We start from the raw sequence: 22,824 nt of genomic DNA, 5'->3' as shown, positions 1-22,824 counted from the left end.
ACAAAGAATCTGATTTTCCAAAAAGTCAGTGGGGAAGCTAGAATTTTAAATTGGGCATTTTAGTTTTCCCCTTATGTAAAATGACAGTTTTGATGAAATAGTATTTTGACCAGAACTGGAAGAGCTCTTTTGAGATCAAATAAATTATATAATTCCTTGATTCTATTTCAGGGAGTTTAGGCCACTAGCCTCCCCCATAACATATAATTTAAATATTTAGGATTATATTTCAAAGTTAGCTATCCCTTTCTCTTGTTATTGTTTTCAAACGCCACTAATATTGATAGATCAATGATCCTCAGTTAAATTGATAGCTATTCCACTAGCAGATTGTCTGATCTATTTCGAGCCAGGTACTAAAAACTCATTTCTCACATATTCTTTCCTCTTAGTAATAACAAACTATCCACTAAAAGGTTACCTTGGATTCAAAAATACCATTTCATGAATGTAATTAAAACCTGAAATACACTTTACATAGTGAGGTAATGAATAAAGAATATGCCCTCTGCTCATTATGTGTTGTGGTGTATTTGAGAAAGAAATATCCATTTTTTAAGACAGTGTCCAGAGATGCATGGTGTTCTGGAGAAAGTCACATTTCCTCAAATACAAGATGAAGTGTGAGATAAAATCAAGGATGAAAACATTTAATAATAGAGCATGAGATGACCCAGCAGTCACACTATTAAATATTTACCAGTGGAGGCCAGGAAACAAAGTTCCAATAAAACACCACCTTTCATTAGTAGTAAAGTTCAGAAACAAAGTAGGGGCCTGTGAATGGAATAATGGATGAACAAACTGTAGGATCCAAAGGTAATGGATGACAAGTGCAATCAATACAAAGAAACATGAAAAGATTTGCATAGGACAGTTCAGAAATTAGCAGAACAAGAGATACCCTGTACCTACAAAACTATAGATAAAAAGATAACTGAAAGCTGAAATCCGAGGAACTAGGAAACTAGAACAGTACCAAAGTCAACAAAACTTGCCCCTCTCTTTTAAGCAGAGAAAGGGGCACTGCAGGGGCAGGATAGGTTGTCATTGTCAGGGTCACTGTGTCAACTGTTTCTGCTTGCTTTTGTTTCAAAGGGAGGAATGAATTTCATGCATGTGTGACATAGAAACAAAAGGCATCAATAGAACCTTCTTAAAAACAGTAGATCGGGGTTCCGTAAGACACAGTAACAAGAGGGTAGATGATAATGATTTGGATGAAAGAAGCAGAAGCTATACTTTTTCTCAGTAGGGGATAAACAAGTTGATTGTAGCCCCAGGGTCCTGTAATGACTGAACATTGTACTCAGTTCAGGAGGATAGAAGTGAAAAAGGAAGGGGGAGAAATAAAACATTTATTTATATAGCAGCGCCCAGGAACTATGCTAAATGCTTTTTTTTTTTTTTAACAAATTTTTATTTCATTTGCTCCAAAAACTCTGGGAGTTTAAGTGCTATTATTATCATCCCTGTTTTACAGATGAAGAAACTGAGGTAGAGATTAAGTGACTTGTCCAGGGTCACACAGCTAGTGAAACTCAGGTCTTCCAGCTTCCAGGCCCAGGGCTCTGTGCATTATGGTGCCACCTAACTGCCAGTGCTTTCAGCTTCCACAATTTGTCACCCAAACACATGATAGCTAGAAGTATACGTGACAAGGGGTTCTGTCTAGGCAGCAGCATTAGCAAGTAACTCATATGTAGACCCTCCAGCCAAACTATAGCCTCATCCCAAGATGTGAGAGGTTGAAACATACCTAGATCGTCTTCACCTGGAATACTTTGCCCACATCTAAGTCCTAAACAGCACAGCAGGCCCTATACTACTCATAGCATGCTGAGCTTTTTTTTGCGGGGGGGAGAGGGGGGGACGACACCAGGACAATTGGGGCTAAGTGACTTGCCTAAGGTCAGTCAGCTAGTACATGTGTCAGGTGTCTGAGGCAGGATTTGAACTCCGGTCCTCCTGACTCCAGGGCTGGTGCTATACTCACTGTGCCTCCTAGCTGCCCCCATGCTGAGCTTTTGATAGGGATTCCATAGTGTATTACAGCTTAATGTAATCACCATTGTCACCTGAAAATGAGAATGGCCCTCCTTGCAAAAAAAAAAAATCCTTCTACATGTTGAAACACCAGTCTATCCCATCCTTCTCTAGTAGGCTGCCCCCCATTATCATCCCCACCCTCTCACTTAACCTTGTCTATGGGCTGCTTCCCTACTTCCTACATCCATTTTTCCTCCATCCTCAAAAAAACTCTCACTCAATTCATTCATCCCTGCTAGTTGTTGTCCTGTATTTCTCTTCCTTTTTGTAAAGGCTAAACTTCTTAAGGCCATCTACAGTAGGTGCTGCCACTTCCTTCTTATTTCTTTACTCTCTGTAGTATGGCTTCTGACCTCATGCAACCAAAACTTACTAAGTTTCTTAAGTACTGTCTAATGGCCTTTTCTCAATCCTCCTCCTTCTTGATTCAACCTCTCCATAGAGCTTTGACACTGTTTATCACATGGTTCTCCTCCAGCCTGTCCGACCATCCCTTCTTAATTTCCTTTGCTGGGTCTTCATCCCAGTCACATTGATAAGTGTATCTCAGGGCTTTGTCCTGGGCCTTCTCTTCCTAATTTATTTCACTTGGTTATTTTCATCAGCTCCCATGGATTCAGTTATCATCTCTCTGCTCATGCTGGTGGTTCTCAACTCTACTTACCCAGCCCTGCTGACCTCCAGCCTCACATCTCCAACTAAATGTCCAGTAGACATCTTAAATACATATCCAAAACTGACCTCATTATCTTTCCTTCTAAACCCTCCCCCACAACTTGTCTATTACCATAGAGGGCACTGTCCTCCTAATCCCTCAAGCTCACATTCTCAGTCACCTCTCCCCCATGTCCAGTCTGTTGCCAAGACCTGTTAATTTCACCTTTGCAACATCTCTTCTTTGCAATGCCCTTCTATCCTCTGACACTGCCCTGGCTCCAGTGCAGGCCTTCATCACTTCACACCCGGATTACTACAATAGCCTGCTTGTGGGTCTGCCTGCCACAAGTCTCTCTGCACTCCAGCCTATCCTCCGTTCAGTTGCCAGAGTGATCTTCCAGGTCTGACTGTGTCATCCCCCATTCATAAACTCAAGTAACACCCTATCACCTAAAGGATCAAATAAAGCCCTTCATAATCTGCACCACCACCACTACCACCCCAACCTTTCCAGTCTTCTTATACTCTTCCCCCTCTCCTTCCATGAAGTCTTCAATCCAGTGATACTGACCTTTTTTGCTATTCTCACAGAAGACACTCTGGGCATTTTCATTGGCTATCCTCCTTCCCTGGAATGCTTTCCCCTCCTCCTCTCCATCATCTGGCTCTCCTGGCTTCCTTCGTGCTCCAACTAAAATCTTACCTTCTGCAGGAAGCCCTTCCTGATCCCACTTAATTCTAGTTCCTTCCTTCTGTTGACTATTGTACATAGCTTGCTTGTACATAGTTGTTTGTATGTTGCCTCAAGGTTCCATTAGACTGTGAGTTGCTCAAGAGTAGGGTCTGTCTTTTGCTTTTTTTTTTTTTAATCCCAGCATTTAGCACAGTACCTGGCACATAGTAGGTGTTTAGATCATCATTAACCACTTGTTAAAGAGTATTTTTCCTCTTGAATTTTGCACTGATCATCCTCTATGATAGTGACAGACACCTTTGCATTCCATTTTATCATACTATACCTCACTTGATATTAATAATCAGAGGATCATCACAGACATTTCTTTTGTTGTATTAATCAAGGAAGCATTTATGATTTTAACATACGTATGGGAGACTCCTTTTTGGAGCACTTTTGAGATTCCATTTTGCACTAACAAATCAAATGCTTTTTAACAGAATAGTTAACACAATGGAATCTTTTATTCTTTATACATTCATGGACAAAGGTCTCACAGATAAGGGTACCAAAAGTTAAGTTAATCTATATAGATTACCTTAAACTATGCAAAACGTTTAACAGTTTTTGCCCCTTTTCCAGAATTCTGTGCTAGAGAAGCAGAATTGAGCCTACTAAGACAGACCATTTTGTATTTTTCTATCACAAGTTAGGTTCTCAGACAACTGATGACAAGTCTCTCTATACTTAATGAGCCTGATCCTCAGAAAGCAGACACCATCTGTTGCCAGAACCATACCTTCAGGCTTTCTGTCATGGTGGAACCTGCCACAGCTTAGGTTCTACTGGCCTTGACTCCCAAGAACTTGACTCCAAGAACCTCCACACCACCATAGGTAATGGAGGACTTTTGTGGATGGGTTTTTTAAATTTAGATTGAAAATAATCAACTTTCTAGAGCATTTTAGTTTTCAAAATGCTTTCATGTATGTATTTTATTTGATCTTCATCTGGAGGTTTAAAACAGACCAGCTAAAATAGATGTCACAAAGCTTAAGCACAAATGCCTGTTGAAGGGCTTTCTGTAACAGCTTTATTGACTATTTTACTCACATGAAATAGGGGCAAGTCATATTTCATCTCTGATTAGACCTATTTGCTCATAGTGGCTAAAATAGGGGAACTGTTATTCATTAAGGAAAACCACAAGACATCAGAACTCCACAGACTACTGTGTTTGGATGACAGGATCACAAGACAGAGGCTCACTTTCTGGAAAAAAAAAAAAACATGGTAAAGACATGTGATGGCTAATCAAGGGAGGCAATTCTTGCCCTGTTGTTGGGCAAGAACACTCTGAAAAAAGAGGCAGTAGCCTGATCTGTAGGATTTGGTCATTGGTATTGCACAGCCACAGAATATTGACTCCATGTAAATGTGACCTTGCCAACATGGGGTCAGAGGTTAGTGGACCTTTACAACAAGATTTTAGTACCAAGAAGTTATACTGCCTGCTATATGAGTTTTCCCAGGTAGTTACTTCCATACTGGTATATGATACTATAGTAGATTATACCTGTTTTCTGTATGGAGGTGAGGACTAATAGTGTCTATTTTGAACTGGTTTATTTGCGGTTCCTACATGGTCTATGTATGAATAGAGTGTGTGTACTAGAATGGGGGCTTTTCCAGAATTGAGTGAAATCCTGGTTCTGTATAACTGTAAAAAAAAAACCTTGATCCTCTGGTTTCCAAACCATCAGATAGAAACAAACATAGGAACATACTGATAGAACAAGAAATGACAGCTGATGACCTAACATTGAGTGAAAAGATAGAAAATTAAAGTTCCATTTCCTAAATATTCAGATTAGATTAACTGAAATTTGTTCCCTTTCATAAATTATATAAAGGCAAAATTAAGCTCATCCTGTGTCTGAGTTAGTAAAAATTCAGAATTAGGAGCTATTTGGTGAAGTTTTACCATGTTATCCTAGTATTTGACATTCCAAATAACAGTTGATTATTGCACCTCCATAAAGTTGAAGGGACAAACACATAAAGAAAAATGATCGTACTTGACACCAGTGATCTCTGGTAAAAACTGCATAAATTACATTAGGTTACACCCATTTTTGGTTATAGGAGGTTACAGTCATTCTCATGCTAGTCAAAGTACAAATCTTACAAAAAAGGGAAAAATTGTGTCTTGATAATCAGATGCAAAATCCTATCAATTCTAACTTCATTTCTCAAATAATATCCACCCCCCACTCATAGCTGCCCCCAAGTGTAGATCCTCCAAATTGGTCTCCTCCCCACCACCAGTTCTTCCCTTTCCCCAAACCACACTTCCCAGAGCTGCCAGAACAATCTCCCTAAGGCACAGGTCTGACCAAGTTAGGACTATGCTTAAGGACCTCCAGGTAACACATGTACCTAGCATTTACAGCTTCCACGGTCTTTTTTCAACCCACCACATAGCCTTATCTCATAACACTCCCTCTTCAGATTTCACATTCTAGCCAAATTGGAATCCCGATCAGTCATTCTTCATTCTGCCTTTTTCAGCCATTTCATGCTTTCTCTACCATCTCCCTAACTAGAACAGACTCTCTGTATCCATCATCAATGCTTGTTGACATCTTTTTCCTTGAAGGTCAGTTGCTATTTCTTCCAGGATGTCTTCTCTACTCCTAGGCAGGCAAGCCTGCCTCACTAACAAAAGACACCCAAAGGGGAGACAGAAGACAGCCCAAAATCAAACCACCACCACTATCTGGCCGCTCTCTCCCCTCAGACTTTGGAGGAGACTGCCCAGGACCGAGAGCCTTGGGAATAGCAGTGCCTCCCAAACCAGGAGACTTTGTAGCCCAGTGCTCAAAGCCATTGTTTAGGGGAACCACTGCTGTGGAGAAGGTGCTGGCCATTCCAAACAACTGCCACACACAAGGCAGGAAAGCCAGCCTAACCAAAAAACGACTATTTCCTTAAACTCTGCTGGGGACAGCCAAGGATCCTGAACCCAAGAACATTTTGAATAACAATACTTTCAGCCCAGAGCCATCGTCCAGGGAACCAATCCACATAGAGATGTATCCTGGCAAATGCTTTTTCGAGTGCTACAATCATAGCTACTCAAATCCCAGAAAAGAAAGTTCTTGCCAGCAGAATCAAGTGTCAGATAGTTCAACATCAGAAACTGTTATCACTGTAATAGTGGAAATGATGGAAAAGCATTACCGTCTGCTTTGTCACAGCATTTCAGGGACCTCTCCATTTGACTTGCAGCTAAAGCTTCCACATATGTTGTCTTCCCTAATAGAGTGGGAGCCCTTTGAAGGCAGGGGCTGCCTTACTTTTCCTTTTTGTATCCCCAATGCTTAGCAGTGTTCCTACCTACCTAGTAGTAAGCACTTAGTAAATGTTTTATTCATTCTGATCCCCAACAGTTAGAAAACCCCTCCCTCCTCAGATGTTTCTTGGTTGTTTGACCTCTCCTCTATACTTCTCAGACTCTCATTAGTGTTGTACATACCTTTCTCCCTAAATTGTAAGCTCCTTGTTGCCTGACAGGTTTTTTCATGTTCTTATCACTGACACCTAGGAAATACATTATACCCATTAATCTATTCTGCTTCTTCACTTTTAAATAAAACCAGCAACAGTCTCATAGAAAAACCGTTGAACCAAGTGCAGAAAAACCAGTGAGCCAAGTCCTGGTCCCACTGCCATCTGCAAATTATGTGACTTTGAGAAAGTTACAGTTGCAACTCTAGGTCTCATTTCCTTTTCACAGCAAACTTCCAGGAAAAGATATTTATACTTGCCAAGTTTTTCACTTTTTCCAAGACCAGCTTTGGAAGCTGGCTTTCTTCCCAAATAACAAAACTACTATCTCCAGCATTACCAATGATCTCTTATTGCTAAACCCCAAGATCATTTCTCCATCCCCATTTTTCTTGACTCCTCTCATTCTAAACACTGTATTCCCAGGGATTTCTTGATATTGTTCTGTCTTGGTTCTGTTCCTACCTCAGACTGAACCATCTTGATATACTTTGTGGGCTCATCATTCATGCCCTGCCCCCTTTACACAGGTGTTTGCCGGGGCTGTGTCCTAGACCCTTTCCTCTTATTTCTTTATAGTCTTTAATTATCAATTCCCATAGATCAATGATCATCTCTATTCAGGTAACTGAAATACATATCCAGCCCAGAGTTCCTGTCTTTCATCTTCCACTGCCTGAGTTCTGCAGATACAAAGAAAGGCAAAAATAATCTCTCCCCTCAAATGGCTTATGTTCTCAAGTCATTCTCAATATCAGACGAAACACATTAATAACTAGACACATCCAAAATGTATGGAAAGCAGACAGGAAGATTAACAAATGAGGAAAAAGGAGTACTTCAGACGGTAGATTTGAGGGAGTCTTGAAGGAAAGCAAAGCAATGAAGTGAAGAGTCAAAAGAGCAAAGCACAGACCACAAGATAAGGTATTTGGGGGCCACGGTAGCTAGGGGATGCTTTAAGTGTAACAAGATGGAAAGGGTAAGAACAGGCCAAGTTATAAGAGCTCTAAGTGCTAAACTGAGCTTACTTTTGATCCTGGAGATAACAGGGAGTCACTGGAGTACAGAGAGACCATTTGAAAGGCCATTGAAGTAGTTAAGTGACAGTGAATAAAGTGCTGGACTTGGAGTGAGGAAGACTTGAGTTCAAATCCTGCCTCAGACACTGTTTTTCTTCATCTCTAAAATGGGCATTATAGCACCTACCTCATAAAGTTATTGAATCAAATAATGTACATATAAAATGCTTCACAAACCTTCCAGTACTATATATATATTAATTCAATCTTGTATTGATCTTTCCACAAATAACACAGAAATGAAAAACTTTTTATATGTAATAAACTAAATTTACATAAAATTAATGTGATTGTTTTATGTTTATATTTAACTTGTATTTCTATACAAAAAAATATAATGTAAGATTTGTACTTAAAAGTTTCAGTAACCATCCTTCAGACTTTTTAGTCAGTTAGTGCCTACTATATGCCAGGTACTGTGCTAAATGTTGGAGATACAAAGAAAGGCCAAAAACAGTTCTTGCTTCATGATATAAACCAGATAAATCAGGGGTAGTCTCAGAAGGAAAGCAGTGACATTAAGGACTCAGAAAGTCTTCTTAACTTGCACAGACTTACAGACCAGGCAAGAAATGAATTAGGGCCTGAACCAAGATGGTAGCTGTGTGAATGAAGAGAAGAGAAAGTACCTGAGATGTTGTAAAGGTAGAAACAACATGGAGTAAGATAAGATTTGTGGAGGAAGGTGAGGATGACACTAAGGTTCTGAGCCTAGATGACTGGAAGGATGATTCTACAGGGTGTTCCTAAAGTCTGGACACATAGGAAATGTGGAGTTATTGCATAGAGTTCACATGAATCTTGCAAAGTGCACCAACCTTTGTATCACAAATGATGGAAATCATATTGAAGATGTTATTTGTTAATATTCCAATTAAATAAAACACTGTTGAAAATTTCATTCATTTCATTTCTTGAAAATATGCATTTTTGCCTATGTGTCTAGACTTTAGGAACACCCTGTATAATAGAAAAGTGCACCCATCAGATAGGATAAGATTAAAAAAAAAAAGTGAAATGACAAATGCTGGAGGGAAACAGGTACGCTGTATGCACTGTTGATCGAATAATATGTTGTCTGCATTCTGAAAAGTTCTTTGGAACTATGCCTTAAAAATTACTAACCTCTCCATACTTACAGACCCAACAACACAACAATTAGGTCTGTACCTGAAAAAGATAAAAGGGGAGGGGGGGGAAGAACCCATACATATATAACTATAGTAACTCTTTTTCATGGTGGAGTGCCCACCAATCAGGGGGAATGGCTCAACAAATTATGGAATATGAATGGAATGGAATACTACTCTGTGTAAGAAATGATGACGGACAATTTCAGAAAAACCCGGCAAGACTTGTATAAACTGATGCAGAGAGGAATAAGCAGAACCAGATGAACAATTTATACAGTAACAATACTGTAAAGACAAAAAACTAAAAGACATAAGAACTCAGATCAATGTAACGACTAGCCACAATTCCAGAGTTCTAGTGATAAAGAGGAGACATACTCAGGGTACAGACTGAGGTTGTTTTGGACATAATGAAGGCATTTGTTTGCTTGACTGTGCATTTCAATTACAAGGGTTTTCTTTTTTTTTTTCTCCTAATTGGAGAGGAGAAAAAGAATTATGTCAAATCTAAGTTGGGAAGAGGTTAAGGTTTAGAGAAAAAGATGAGTTCTGTTTTGAACATGTTGAGTTTGAGGTACTGGAAGGCAGTTGGTGATGTGTGACTAGCACGTGAGAGAACATAGGACTAGATATATACATCTGAGAATCATCTCTGTAGAGATAACTGAATGCATGAGAGCTGCTGAGCTTACCAAGTGAAATAGTATCAAGGGAAAAGGGCACAAGACAGCCATGAAGGCCATAGTTACTAATTGTGACATGAAGCAGCAGCAAAGGAGACTGAGCAGGAGAAGATGAACAGCTGAGAGCAGTGTTCCAAAAACCCAGAGAGAAGGTAATCCAGTGTCAAATGCTACACAGGTCAAGAAGGATAAAGATTGAGAAAATGTTATTAATTTGGCAATAAGAAATTACTAACCTTGGAGAACAGTTTCAGTCGATGGAATCAGAAGCCAGACTGCAAGGGTTTGTTTATAAGTGACTGAAAGGAGAGATGCAGAGGCCCATGTAGCTTCCACTACAAGTTTAGCCATTAACAATTCAATAAATATTAAGTGCCAACACTATGTTAAGTGCTGGGAAGGGGAGATGACTACTTATAGATTCAGGAGATAGAAGGTTCAAGGAAGTTTATTAAGGTTTGGAGAGAGGGGAGAGACCTGGGCATGTTTGTAGACTTCAGGGAAAAGAAAAATGAATCAGGAGATTGATGATTAGATTAAGAGGTGAGGTTTATCAGGGTGTGGCAATTGGATAAGGGGGCACAAAGCTGAGGGGAAAAGAGTGTAACCACTGCAGGGTCAGTGGCTTCGAATAAACTAAGGGCTAGAGGTACTGGAAGTCAGTGTGAGGATGAGTTAGAAGACATAAGGGTATAGAATGAATAAGAGTTATGATCAAAACTTATCAACATGGAAATAAACACTGCTGAGTAGCAGAGGATATGACCATCTGTGTAGAGGGACTAAATCATGGGAATTAATTGGATTAAGGAAATGGGAGATAGGAGTATTTGAAATACCTAGTATGTTTCATTCCATCTAGTAGGAGGGCAGGAGTTTGGATGAGAGAGTAAGCATGTTTAAGGCAGGCACTGAATCCATTAAAGAGGATTTTCTAGTGGCAATTTAATTGCCACCAGGATCTGAATTGGTTAGCAACTGGAGAGCACCTAGCATATAATGCCTGACACAGAAGCACAAATGCTTTGCAGATTAACAAAATTTAACGCATTGCTAAAAATCTCACTCCCCATATACAGTATAGGGCTAAAATCTGGTCTTCAGGTTAATTAACTCTGGGGATGTTTAACTTGGAGAAGAAAAGAGGGGACATGATAGCTAAGTATTTGAAGAGTAAACCATGGAATCAAGGTTTATTCACTTGGCTTAAGAAGGGAAAACTAGGAGTAATGGAAGTTGTTAAAAAAAAAAAAAGATTTATTCTTGAGGTAAAGGAAAACTTGCAACCAACAACAGTGTCCATAAATGAAATGGGATGTCTCAGAAGGTAGTCAGGTTTCCTCCTCAATGGATCCACATCCTCAAGTAAAGGCTGGAAAACCACTTGTCAAGTGTGTTGGGTAGAGGACTCTGCTCAGGTAGAGGTTGGGCTAGGTGGCCTCGGAGTTTCTTCCCAACTCAGATTTTGTGATTCTGTGGAAAAAAATCAGGGGAAAGAGTCAAAGAAAGGCTCACATACAGAAACTGGCTCAGATACAAGAACCACCTGTCCGGTGCAAAGAAGAAAAAGCATGGTCGGGGTTTAACAAGTAAAGTTAATCTTTAAAGAATTTGTTGAACTTTAGCCCAGGCCCTCAACTACCTTCAAGCTATATTTAACTGTCCCCAGCTGGGGTCCCTTTCAATGGTGCCCGCATTACAGTACTGCACTCTGGCACCACATGCATTTTGCTGTTTCCCATACCAATACCCTATCCTAAATCATCCCCTTCTTGAGACCTTCCTTGGCCACAAAGCTTAGACAAAGTCACAAAAACCTAAGACTTGGACTACTGGAAATTCAGGTTTTCTTTCATCCCTTTCTGGCTAATTAGCACCATTTGTATTGATCTTCTGTTGATTTCTCAATACTTCCTCCCACAGTACCCAAGAAAACTTCCTTACTCTCCCCTAGCCAGTTACATCATTTCTGGTATGACCATATTTCAGAAACATCCAGCAGAACTTTAATACAGTATAAGCAATGAAATAGATTTGCCTCTCAAGCCATGTTGCCCTTCTTTTCAAGTGCTAACCAGTCTTGACTTGCATTCTGTCCATCCGTTTCCTTCCTCTTCCTGTGCATTCCACCAAAGTTGGTTGTTCCTCAGTTCTTTGTGTATTCTCCTTTGGAGAATTAATTGCCTTCCACAGCTTTTGCACTATGTCTCTATGCAGCTAAGTTCTCCATTTGCTGCTTCACTTAAAATCTTTTTTGAATAATACTTAGATCTTTACCTCCACTTTTGAAGCTCATCTCCCAATTTATACTTGAATGTCTTACCATCACCCTAAACTCATCATGCTCCTTCTAGCCTTTCACCTCCTCTCCAATCCTTCCTCCACACAGTTGGGCAACATATTCCTAAAATATGTATCAAACCTACTCAAAACCCTTTTTGTGGCTCTTTATATTATCTCTAGGAGTCTGGCCTGGCATGTGCCTTTTATTTTACTATTATGCATGTTGTCTCCCCCAGTAGCAAGTAAGCTTCTTGAGGGCAGGAACCATCTTTTTATTCCTAGTACATAAACATTAAGTGAAAGGCACTAATTAAAGTGACATTGAAGCTGAAAACTAAACTCAAAACTTTCTCCATGAAAAAAAACTTTCATTACTGCCAAAAGTATCATTACATTCCCAGTTACACAACAACCTTAAGTAAAACAACAAACTTTGCCCCCATATCTTAGTGATCACCAGGACCTATTAATTACTGCTTCCTAACTATTCCTGAAGAAATTTTTCCTACATATGTTCCTTCCTTCCTACTTCCATGGCCAGCATCCTAGGTCAGTTTCTCAGTGCCTCACACCTGGACTAGTCCCTAACTAGTCTTTCTTCCCTGCTGCATGAGTCATGTCACCCTCCTGCCCAAAACCTTCAGTGAAACATGACTGCTTAAGGATAAAGTCACAACTCTTTAGCCTGACATTCAACTTAAGCACAACCTTTCTTACCTCATACTAAACCCCCAGTGTCCACTTTATCCTTAATATGTATTTCTGCCTTTACATATACCATTCCTCATCCTTTTCCTAACAGTCAGGTCAAATATGTCTTTTGTAAAATTCTTACTTGACCCATAAGCATTCTGTATGCACCAGTACTAGTTTTAGGATTTTTTTTTAAACATGTAGCAAATTATCACGTTGACAACCACTGAAAATTGAGTATAGTTCCCACTGTTACCACTAGGTGGCAATAGTGATTGCCTCCTCCCACTGCAAAAGCATTTACAATCCGACCGCTAATTAGCATTCCTTCATGCACTTTTCACTACTAGCTCTTTAAAGCTGATGATGTAGCCACTAATAGTTATCACTGGCCACTTTTATTTCTGACTGGCACTTTAGCTTTTGAGAAAATTAGAAATATCTACTACTGGTAAAATCCAGCCAGGGATGTGTATTGGAAGGTATACTAAGCAATAAGTCAGGTAGCCTAGGGGTTTCGAACTCTATGACCCTAGGGAAAGTCAGTAGTCTAGGACTCCATCCTCATGTTAAAAAGGAGTTTAATGGGATGATCTTGAGTTCTGATCCAGATTAACAAAGAACCTCACACTCAGCCTAACAGTCAATTGTTAATTATGTTCTAAATACTTTCTTAACACCTATTTGAAGCACAAAGTGCAGAACACATACACAACATACCATGAAACCAGAAAACTACAGGTTCACACTCTGGCTGTCACATAACCAGCTATGCGATCTGAGACGGTCTCCCAGAATCTTAGTTTCAACAAGTAAAATGTGTTCCTTATTTATTACAAAGTTATTAGAAGTCAAATGAAAGTTATATGAATACTTAGTAAACTCTAAAGCAAAAACTATAGTTATCAGAGAACACGATCTGATGTATTTTCCCACCAAATCTGCATTGTGACTTATTTCACTATTTATACTAATGTATCACAATGACCCACATACAAATTTAAAATTAAAATACAAGTTGTTTTTGTTCTTACAGCTCCTTTGAAGACTATGATGCAGATGAACCTGTTCCTCCCTCTGAACTTGGCAACAAAGGGGACAAAATAGTCATCTCAAGCCTTTCGGAGAAATGTGGAAAGCTTCACTCAGTAGATGAAGAGTAGCTGCCAATGCCAGTGAAGCCAGCACACATGTATCTTAAAGTTTATTTCCTCATGGAAAGGATATTTTGTATACTGCCACTTAAAATCTTTCATGTCTGTAAATGTACAATTGCACTGGATTAACTTAAAATGGTTTTGTGCAATAGGTCTGAATACACATTCTAACTTGGGGCTTTTTCCAGTTTCCTTCACAGCTATCAATTTTCCTTAATGCTATAATCCATGGAAAATGAACAGAATTTACATCACCACTAAAAGATGTCAGTCAGTTGCATACCCTTTAATACATTAGGGCTGTTCTGCACATTAAGTGCTCAAAAATATTAGGCAAATAATCTCCTAGCTTCACTGTGTCCCTCTAAACATAAGACATGTATGGTTCATTCACCAAAAAAAAAAAAAAAAAATCAAGTCATGAAAGGCATGAAAATTAAACCTGTGTGAAATGACTCAAATCGACTTGTCCCCTGGGCATATATAGTATTTAAATATTTCAAAGGGATTTCTTTTAGTTATAAACATGGACTACACAGTACAAAGATCAGCTTACTCAGCCGTTGTAGTTTTATAATTAATAAGCCGAAAGGCTAAAGTTACTTCATCCTCAAGTGTTATGAACTGACTACTAGGAGTTATAGCTCTTCTTTCAAGCAAGGTAAATTTCCTTCCCCCAGGGTCATGACTGAATTAAAAGGGAGAAGTAAAAATCCTGATAGCACCTGTAATTTCCAAAAAGGAAAAGTTTAAGAACAAGTACAGGAGTCTGACTCCTTAACTGAGAGAAATCTCAATTTATACACCTACAAACACAATTAAGTCTGAAGAGAAAAATGGGAATTGTTGAATTAGAACCTACCAAATCTCATTACCCAAAATGCCCTTACCCATTTGTTTTCTTCGGTGAAAAGAAAAAAGCCTACTTTAAGACATGGGGAAATCGACTCCTACTTTTTTTACTTCCTTTCAACATGAATAAACTTTTTTAACCACAACCCACTTATGTTAATTTCTGGATTGGACATTCATAGGAAAATTAAATAGAAATTTAAATTCTTTTCCTATAGAAAAGCACACCTGTGTTTGTCCCCTGTGGAGGCAGGAGGTAGTTGAAAATGTTTCACAAGAAATGCTCCATGAAACCACAATGCCACCAAATTCTACAATATCTAATAACGTTTTGTCTTACCTTGGAAGTAAATAATGGGTAGTAAATGCTGAAAACTTGCAAAATACACTTTAATATAAAGCCACAGGTAAATTTTTTTTAAAGATGATACTTTCTGTCCAAAGCATCTTTTGTCCCAAACTTTTTGCCAAAACTACTTAGTGGTAACCAAATTTAGTGCATTTTACCTACTCACTGCCCCCTCTTTTGGTGAAGGGTCAAATGAATAATGAAATAAAGCACAGGCAACAGTAAGAAAGGACAAGACCCAAGGAAATTCAGAAAATGTATCTTTGAATAATCAACAATTCCTTATACTTACTTCAAAAGTGAGGATTCCAATTTCTTTAGTTGCTTTACCCTTCATTACTAGAAAGTGAACTTTCAGTTAAGTTCAAAAGAGAAGTAAGAATTTCTGTTAATGTGATTTCTCCAAGAATCAACTCAAGAATAGAACTGACAAATCTGCAGAAAACACAAACCTCTGGCAAACTAAAAACCCTAGAATTAAGGCTTCTTTGCCTGACACAATTAATTGCATTTATCTATAATTCTCAATTTTTTTCCAGCAGAATGCATTGTTTTTGATCTTGCATGGTATGATTAAAGGCTAATACTGATTTTTCTAGAAATTAAAATGAATGTAGTGTAGCTGATCGGACATTCATAATGGCCTTTACTGTTTCACTTAGACTCAGGAAAGAACAAAATTAAAACTCAGTTCCGCATTTTAAAATAATACGAGCTAGCCTTGTTTCTTGCCTTCATTTGGCCTATTTTGTTTGACTTTGCTTCTCTACGAAATTCCCCATGCTTTTAATATCTAATTTATAGGCAATTTTGCATTTTATTCCATAAGTAAAAACTGCCAATGCCATTAAAAATGATACAGGAAAACACTTTTAAATTTTTAAGGTACCTACAATTTATTTGGCTCTCAGGCTGTTTTTTAAATAAATGTACTCAATATCTGAGAGCTTTTTTAACATAAGAAAGAAATCTGTAGAACTGGGTATAAGTTTTGCTTGACTATCTGCTACAGAAATCATGCCGACAGTATTCTAGAACTAGCAACACCACATCACAATTCCCCAATACATCTTAATTGATGATCTTTCAGTGTTATTTATTATGCTCTTAATACTATGCAACACAAAATAAATTCAATAGCATAGCACCAATTGCTATGAGACAGACAAATACAATTTTATGGCTTTTTTCCATGCATTTTATCCCATTTCTTTGTATATCTGAGTAGTGTTTACAGTGGCTGAAGATATAATCAATTAAGTTGAGTGATTTGTGCAGACTTGGAAAATTTGTTGGGAGGTGGGAGTGGGGGGGGCGCATGGTTTTATCTTTGATTCACTTTTTTTTCCCCTTTTTGAAAACCAAATAAAGGTATATGCAAAGATGAATCTTGTTTATTATTAAAGTGACCCATAAAATATCTGAATCAGAAGTAACTTTAGAGGTCATCTAAGTCTAACCTAAATGTGACTTATCCCCCTGACAAGCAGTCTATTAAAACATCTACTAATGGGGACTCAATCAATACCCTACCTAATAGGACAGGCTCTTCCTTTTTGGGATGGCTCTAAATGTTTGAACATTTTTTCCCTTACATTTAGACAAAAATGTAGCTTTTTCATCCAGCTTTCATCTAACTCTGCCCCACTCTAGATCAAAACAAAATAAATCCTCTTCTATGTTAGCCAAGTGCTTTCATGTCATTTGCAAACATGGTAAGCATACCATCCAAGTTGCTAATGAAAAGGCTGACGAAAAAGGCTGGTGACCACATCTTATGGTACTCCATGAAGCATTCTTTCAGCCTGATTCCTTCCTTAATCACAGGTCTTCTGGATTTTAAATCCACCTAACTTCCATCTGGCTAACAATCTCTCCATCTTGCCCACAAGGATATCATAAGATACTTTATCAATACCTTGCTGAAATTCAGTTACAGGTTGTATTTACAGTATTCCCTTGACCGATTTAGTCTAACCAAATTACTAAAAAGAATGAAAGAAAAAGAGAAAAGTCAGAATTGCATGACTTCTTTATGAATTCATATCAGTACTTACTGATCACTATTCTTTTCCTTAAGTGCTCACAATTATTTTAATACAGCCAATTTTAGAATTTTGCCAAGGACCAAACTCAGAACCTTAATAAACAATCCAGTTTTTCCCCTTGTATGAAATAATACTATTTCTTTTTTCACCAGTACTACAGTTGCACCCAACAATTTACACAATGCAGCAATCCTATCTGCAAATTATCATTTATTTCATTGAACAAGTGTCTTACCTGTTAATTCTGTGTGATATTAGACTTAAAATATGTACTTTTCACCCTTCCCCTCCATTTCCAGTTTAACGCTCTTTTGGTCACATACATCTCCATTGAAATACATTCTTCCTGACCCTCAAAAACATGTACTCCATTCTGAGTTAAGTATTCATTCCTGTATCTAAAACCCTGCCCCAGAAATGTAAACAAATGCTATTTTCCCTGCAGACCACTTTTAATTTAAAATGAGTATGGTGCCCTAGATATCAAATTCTCTTAAATCTACCTCAGAAGTTTTAAAGTACGAAGTGCTATACATTCAGTACTGTAATATTTTAAAACTCTCAATTTCTAATTCTAAACCACTGCATTTTGGTATCTCTTCATGTGCAAAAACATGGAATATGCTTCTACCTAATTGTTTTCCTAAAATCCACTTTTCTTCAAGTTTTAAGGAGGCATTTTGCTACACAAAATTTCCTGCCTCTCTTAAACTTATGACTCCTACTAGCAAGTCTACATAGGAATTTGAACCTAGGCTATCCAGCAAGACAGATTTTTAAACTACAAAAGTTCTGCCTTGAAGCATAAAAATAAAGGTGTGAGTTAATATTCCTCACAGGATATCAAAAAGAGAATAAGATGTGACATTGTAAATAACTATGGCCGATAAAAGCAACTTAATTCTTCGGATTGTTTCAGATCTTCTTAGACAATTTCTGAGACAACTTGGACCTCTTCAGCAGTTTCTTTATCTTCCTTTTAAGCCACTAGTCACCAGTCTTAAATATTTACAGGATGTAGAAAAGCAACAAAATAGAACCATAAAAAAGGAACAAGATGTCATCAAATTGTTGTTCCTAAAATTACACATTAGAAAACATTGAGTGCATACCATCCCAAAGCCCTCAACATTCTACAACATGGAATTAGAAAACTAACATTTATTGATAGACTTAGGGCATAATACATATTTCAAAAAACGTGGCAGTGAGAATACCAGCATAAAAAAGGGAAATTTGTGTTAAAAACAACCTGAAATCATCATTTTCAACATTACACAACAATCAGAGATCTCACATACTCATGGTTTCCACATTTTCTAAATTGCCACCATCCCATGCAGCAATAAATAGGAAACTAAGGTAATCACATTAAATCTGGGAAACAATCAGGTAGCTCTGAATTTAGAGTTGTAACATCAGCTGCATTAAGAAAACTTAGGGGCCTTGCAAAAATATCCCAATTAGTCCATTTCTAGCATTTTCTTTGCAATAGTCATTTCTGGAATAAATAATAACTAATTTACATTTTAAGTTATAATCATCAATTCATGGAAGTAGTTTCTATGATATGGCAATTTTTGGTCAACACAAAACTATTACAAATTCTGACCAAATACATTTTTCATAAGACATTGCTAACACATGACTTAAATAAAATCTTGAGAAACTAGGGGTAGCAAATAAAGACAAGACGACTAAGAAGCATTTTCCACCATTTACTCTTGTTATCAAAAATAGTTCGACTCTTCTTGCAAAACAAAAACAAAATAGTACATACTGGACACATACATCACATTTTTCTTCCTATGGCTTTAGCCCCCCCCACCCCACCAAAAAGAGACGAAAAAAAACCCAACAACAAACAACAACAACAGAAACAACTCTACCTGACCACATTCACAGAAAATGACACCAGGGTACACTACGAAACAGAAGGAGGTGTCATCTGCTCTGTGTCCAAAGGTTTTCCCTCGTTTCTTGGACTAGGTGAGTAACCATCATTGTACATGCTGTGTGCCAAATCAAAACATATCTTCAATATTATGTCAGATCTCACTTGAGACGGTGGACGTAGTAGAAACTGGAAAATTTCTAGCAGTATTTTTCCTTACATGTGCCGTCAAAACAGCAACTCTCCTTTTCATTTAAATCAGTAGGGCATTTCTCTACAATCTAGTCAGTCCTTGTTTTTGTTTGTGCTGTGCTCTTTGAAGCAACTGACTAGATTTCCCTTCAACAGAATGTTTGTGACTCATCTGTCTCCCGAATAGAATAGAAAAGGGAAGAGGTGGATTTAAACTGAAACGTATTTTGTGCTTTACATGCAAGAGCATTCTAAAGAAGATTCCCCTATTTTCAAACCTATCTAAAAAATTCACAGGCTTCATATAAAGGTGTTTTCAAAGTTTCTATAAAGAAGCCTTCATAACCAAATAGCACCTTTTTAACTAAGAGCCATATTTAAAATAATGTAGTTGCAAGAAACTGTTACAAAAACCAAAAATGAAGAAGTGGCCTATGGCAGTAATATAATGTATAATAAATCTGGACAAGTTGTAGGGCATTATTCCAAAATTATTTTAAACAAATACCAATTTCTAAATGAACTACTGGTTCATATATTTATTTTGTCACCTAGTATATAGTCTAAATTCAATTGCCTTCAGAATAAAATGGCTCTTCTCCACTTCCTTATGTAGTCAATTAGAACACTGCTCAAAGTGAAGAACTTTCAGATTTTTTTAAAACCAGAAATTAATCAGACTTAACTAATACAGGGGCTCAACTTAGAAGAGCTTATAGCATTAACAGCTTAATGTTTGAAGTCTAGCTGACAATTTCAGTTCTTTCACTTAGATTTCTTAAGCATTTCTAATGAAGGGCAAATTTTCTCTTCCATAATACTGATTTATGAACTGCTACTTACACCACGTAGCCAATTTTCATGATCAGAAATGGTATGTCAGCACAAAGGGTTGGGCTGGATACATCAGCTTTTCAACAGGAGAAATCGATGGCTTTTTGGAAGCAACACAACCTCCCTCCCACCCACACCCACCCCCCTCAAAAAAACCAAGCTAATGGCTACTTTTCCACATAAAATCAGCACAATCTTGATGGACTGACTAGATACCACTTCCTTACATTTAATCAGAAACTTTGATTACGCACAAAGCATGACCAGAAACAATGAGGTTAATGTTATTTTCCTTGCCAAAGATCATTTTGTATAAATCAGTTGCATCAGCATTTGTTCTCAAACTATGAGGTTCTGTAAGAACTAAGGACATATAGTTGTAGGGTTACTCCTCCATTATCTGCAAACTATTTCCCCGACACTAACACATATAACTTAGCAATGAAAACACTTGATACAAGTGATCTATATGCAGGAGCTCCGGCAAGTTAAACCAACAGAACCATAGCTGCCTTAAAACTGTAGCTATTTTCCCAACAGAGGAGGGTGAGAAGACAAACTGACTTAACAGTCGTATCTCATGTCTATAGCTTCATCCAAACTTTTATCATCATGTGTACTGGCAGCTAAAAACGTAGTTACTGGTGACCCTGTTACATTAATTACACTGGTGCTTGTGCTGGCATTGCGCACAGCAATGCTGGTCACATTAATGCCCAAAGTAAGCCTGGTCTGCTCCAAGGCCTTTTCTGGCACTGCAAATGCCTCCAGCTTCTTCTCACCATTGGCCATATATGAGTTTTGGCAGCCACGACATATACAGTCTAAGCAGGCTTTGCGGTTAGAGTAGCAAGGGCAGCGTTGGCCTCGGCAGGTAAGAACACTTGGATTTTGAGTAGCACGCCCACACTTACACCCTTTCTTCTCTTGTGGCTTTTTGTACACAGTCTTGGTAGGACTTCCTGGCATAACATTATTGCTAGGAATCTTTTCCTTTGTTGCTTTATCTTTCGTTTTCAGAAGACCTGGTTTGGCTTTAGGGTGAGATTTTTTGGGTCCATGTTCCAAATTCTTTTTCATGCTTTTATTAGATAAAAGTACAGTTTTGCTGATTTTGGGAGTAGTGCCTCCATTAGGAACAGTGGCTATAGGCTGAAGAGAGATTTTGCTCTCTCGTTTCACTGTTACAGGAGCTGATGCCCCCAGTGTTGGGCCCCGGATAATGCTAGAAATGGGAAGTGGCTGAACTTTTTCACTATCACTTTCTGACCTTGATCGTTTTCTATTTAACTTAGCGACCTTAGGTGTTGCTGCTGTACATGATATCCCATGAGGTGATGGATTGGTGGACATGAAAACATGGCTAAGAGGTTGGGAAGAGAGCTGCATAAAAGGTCCATTGGATACACTAGCTTCCAAGTTAGGCTGCAAATTAGAACAAACCACCTCTGTGTTTGAAACAGTTTCTAAGCTCCGGAGTACTTCCTCAACACTAAGCAATAAAGAGTCACCAGGTTTTATATCTTCACTGAAACTGCAGATATTGATGCCTGGACACAAGTCAGTAGAAACTGAGTCACAGACAGGTGGCAAGCTATTCGATATATCTTCAGTTTTTATGTCAACTCCAGTGTTACATACATCAATTGTATTTGAATGTTCAGGTGAAGGAATATTTATACCAAACTTATCTATTGAGAGCCCATTACAAGTGGGCAATCCATTGATAACAGAACTGCTGATATCAATATTGAGTGTGCTTTCCTGTACTGGGGATAAACTAGCTTGAGGATCATTAGTAGGTTCTGAAGTTGAAGGTAAAGGGGAATGTGTCAAACACAAAGCAAAGGGTGAATCAGAGGGTTTTTCCATCTCCTCACAAAGCAAAGATCCATCTTTGAGTAATGCCAAAATATCAGCAGAACAATCGACTGCTTCGATTATGTCCCGTGCCAATGTGGTTTGTGTTATATATTCGCATAGTTTTTTGTAGCAGTTTACTAAGATGCTTAATTGTTTATTCTCCTCAAACTGTTCATAGTCCTTGCACCAGCTACATGACGGCTTCATCATCATTTTCTTGCCTTTACAAGTTTTGCAGACATAGTGTTGACATGTCGAGTTGGTGGGAGCAATAGGATCTTGCAGCAAATTTCCTAAAAGAAAAAAGGGAAGGAGGAAGATTTTAGTATAACAAAATCTAAATTTGCATGGGCTGGACATGAGCTGGAATTAAGGTGAGTTCCATTTACCTTGTCACATCTAAGATCACTTAAAGTTTACCAGACCAGGTTATAGTTAGAAAAAGAAAATTTATACTCAACAATTGGGAAATACCTTATAGCAAAAGAAAATATATCAATAATAAAGAAAAATATCCACTATCTATACTGCTGCCAACTTCCCCATGCCTTTATTTGAAAACCAGGATCTTTCTTGCTTTAAAATGACTGAAATCTTTCTATCTGTACTATGACCCATCTTTTTGCCTCTTCTATACTCAAGGACTACTGAGGTAAAAGGTGAAAAGACATCTCACAAGCTGGAAGTAGATGAAATGGTTGAATAAATGTAGGTCTGTAATGGAATTCTCTCTACTGAGAAAAACTGCAAAACTAAGTTCTCTCTGTCCCTAGCATCACTAGTAGCAGTAGCATGAAAGGGGATGCCAT

At 38.1% G+C, this 22,824-nt stretch overlaps 2 protein-coding genes across 5 annotated transcripts in view; one reads left to right on the top strand and one right to left on the bottom strand.

Moving 5' to 3' along the window:
- Positions 1-14,400, top strand: part of PPP2R3A (protein phosphatase 2 regulatory subunit B''alpha) — a 229,347-nt gene extending 214,947 nt beyond the window's left edge. For both annotated transcript variants that reach the window (XM_036745773.1, XM_036745774.1), the window contains one exon: positions 13,863-14,400. In XM_036745773.1, the coding sequence (XP_036601668.1) occupies positions 13,863-13,989 (127 nt within the window). In that variant the 3' untranslated portion in view covers positions 13,990-14,400. The remainder of the gene's footprint in view (positions 1-13,862) is intronic.
- Positions 14,401-18,378: 3,978 nt separating this feature from the next.
- Positions 18,379-22,824, bottom strand: part of MSL2 (MSL complex subunit 2) — a 48,624-nt gene continuing 44,178 nt past the window's right edge. For 2 of the 3 annotated variants that reach the window (XM_036745777.1, XM_036745776.1), the window contains one exon: positions 20,304-22,308. In XM_036745777.1, coding sequence (XP_036601672.1) covers positions 20,717-22,228 — 1,512 coding nt within the window. In that variant the 5' untranslated portion in view covers positions 22,229-22,308 and the 3' untranslated portion in view covers positions 20,304-20,716. Of the gene's footprint in view, positions 22,309-22,824 lie in introns of all 3 variants that reach the window. The other variant, XM_036745775.1, reaches the window with a different exon arrangement.

This window comes from Trichosurus vulpecula, chromosome 2 (genome assembly GCF_011100635.1).
Source record: "Trichosurus vulpecula isolate mTriVul1 chromosome 2, mTriVul1.pri, whole genome shotgun sequence".
NCBI classification, from domain to species: domain Eukaryota; kingdom Metazoa; phylum Chordata; class Mammalia; order Diprotodontia; family Phalangeridae; genus Trichosurus; species Trichosurus vulpecula.
This window is presented reverse-complemented; position numbering and strand designations above follow the sequence as displayed.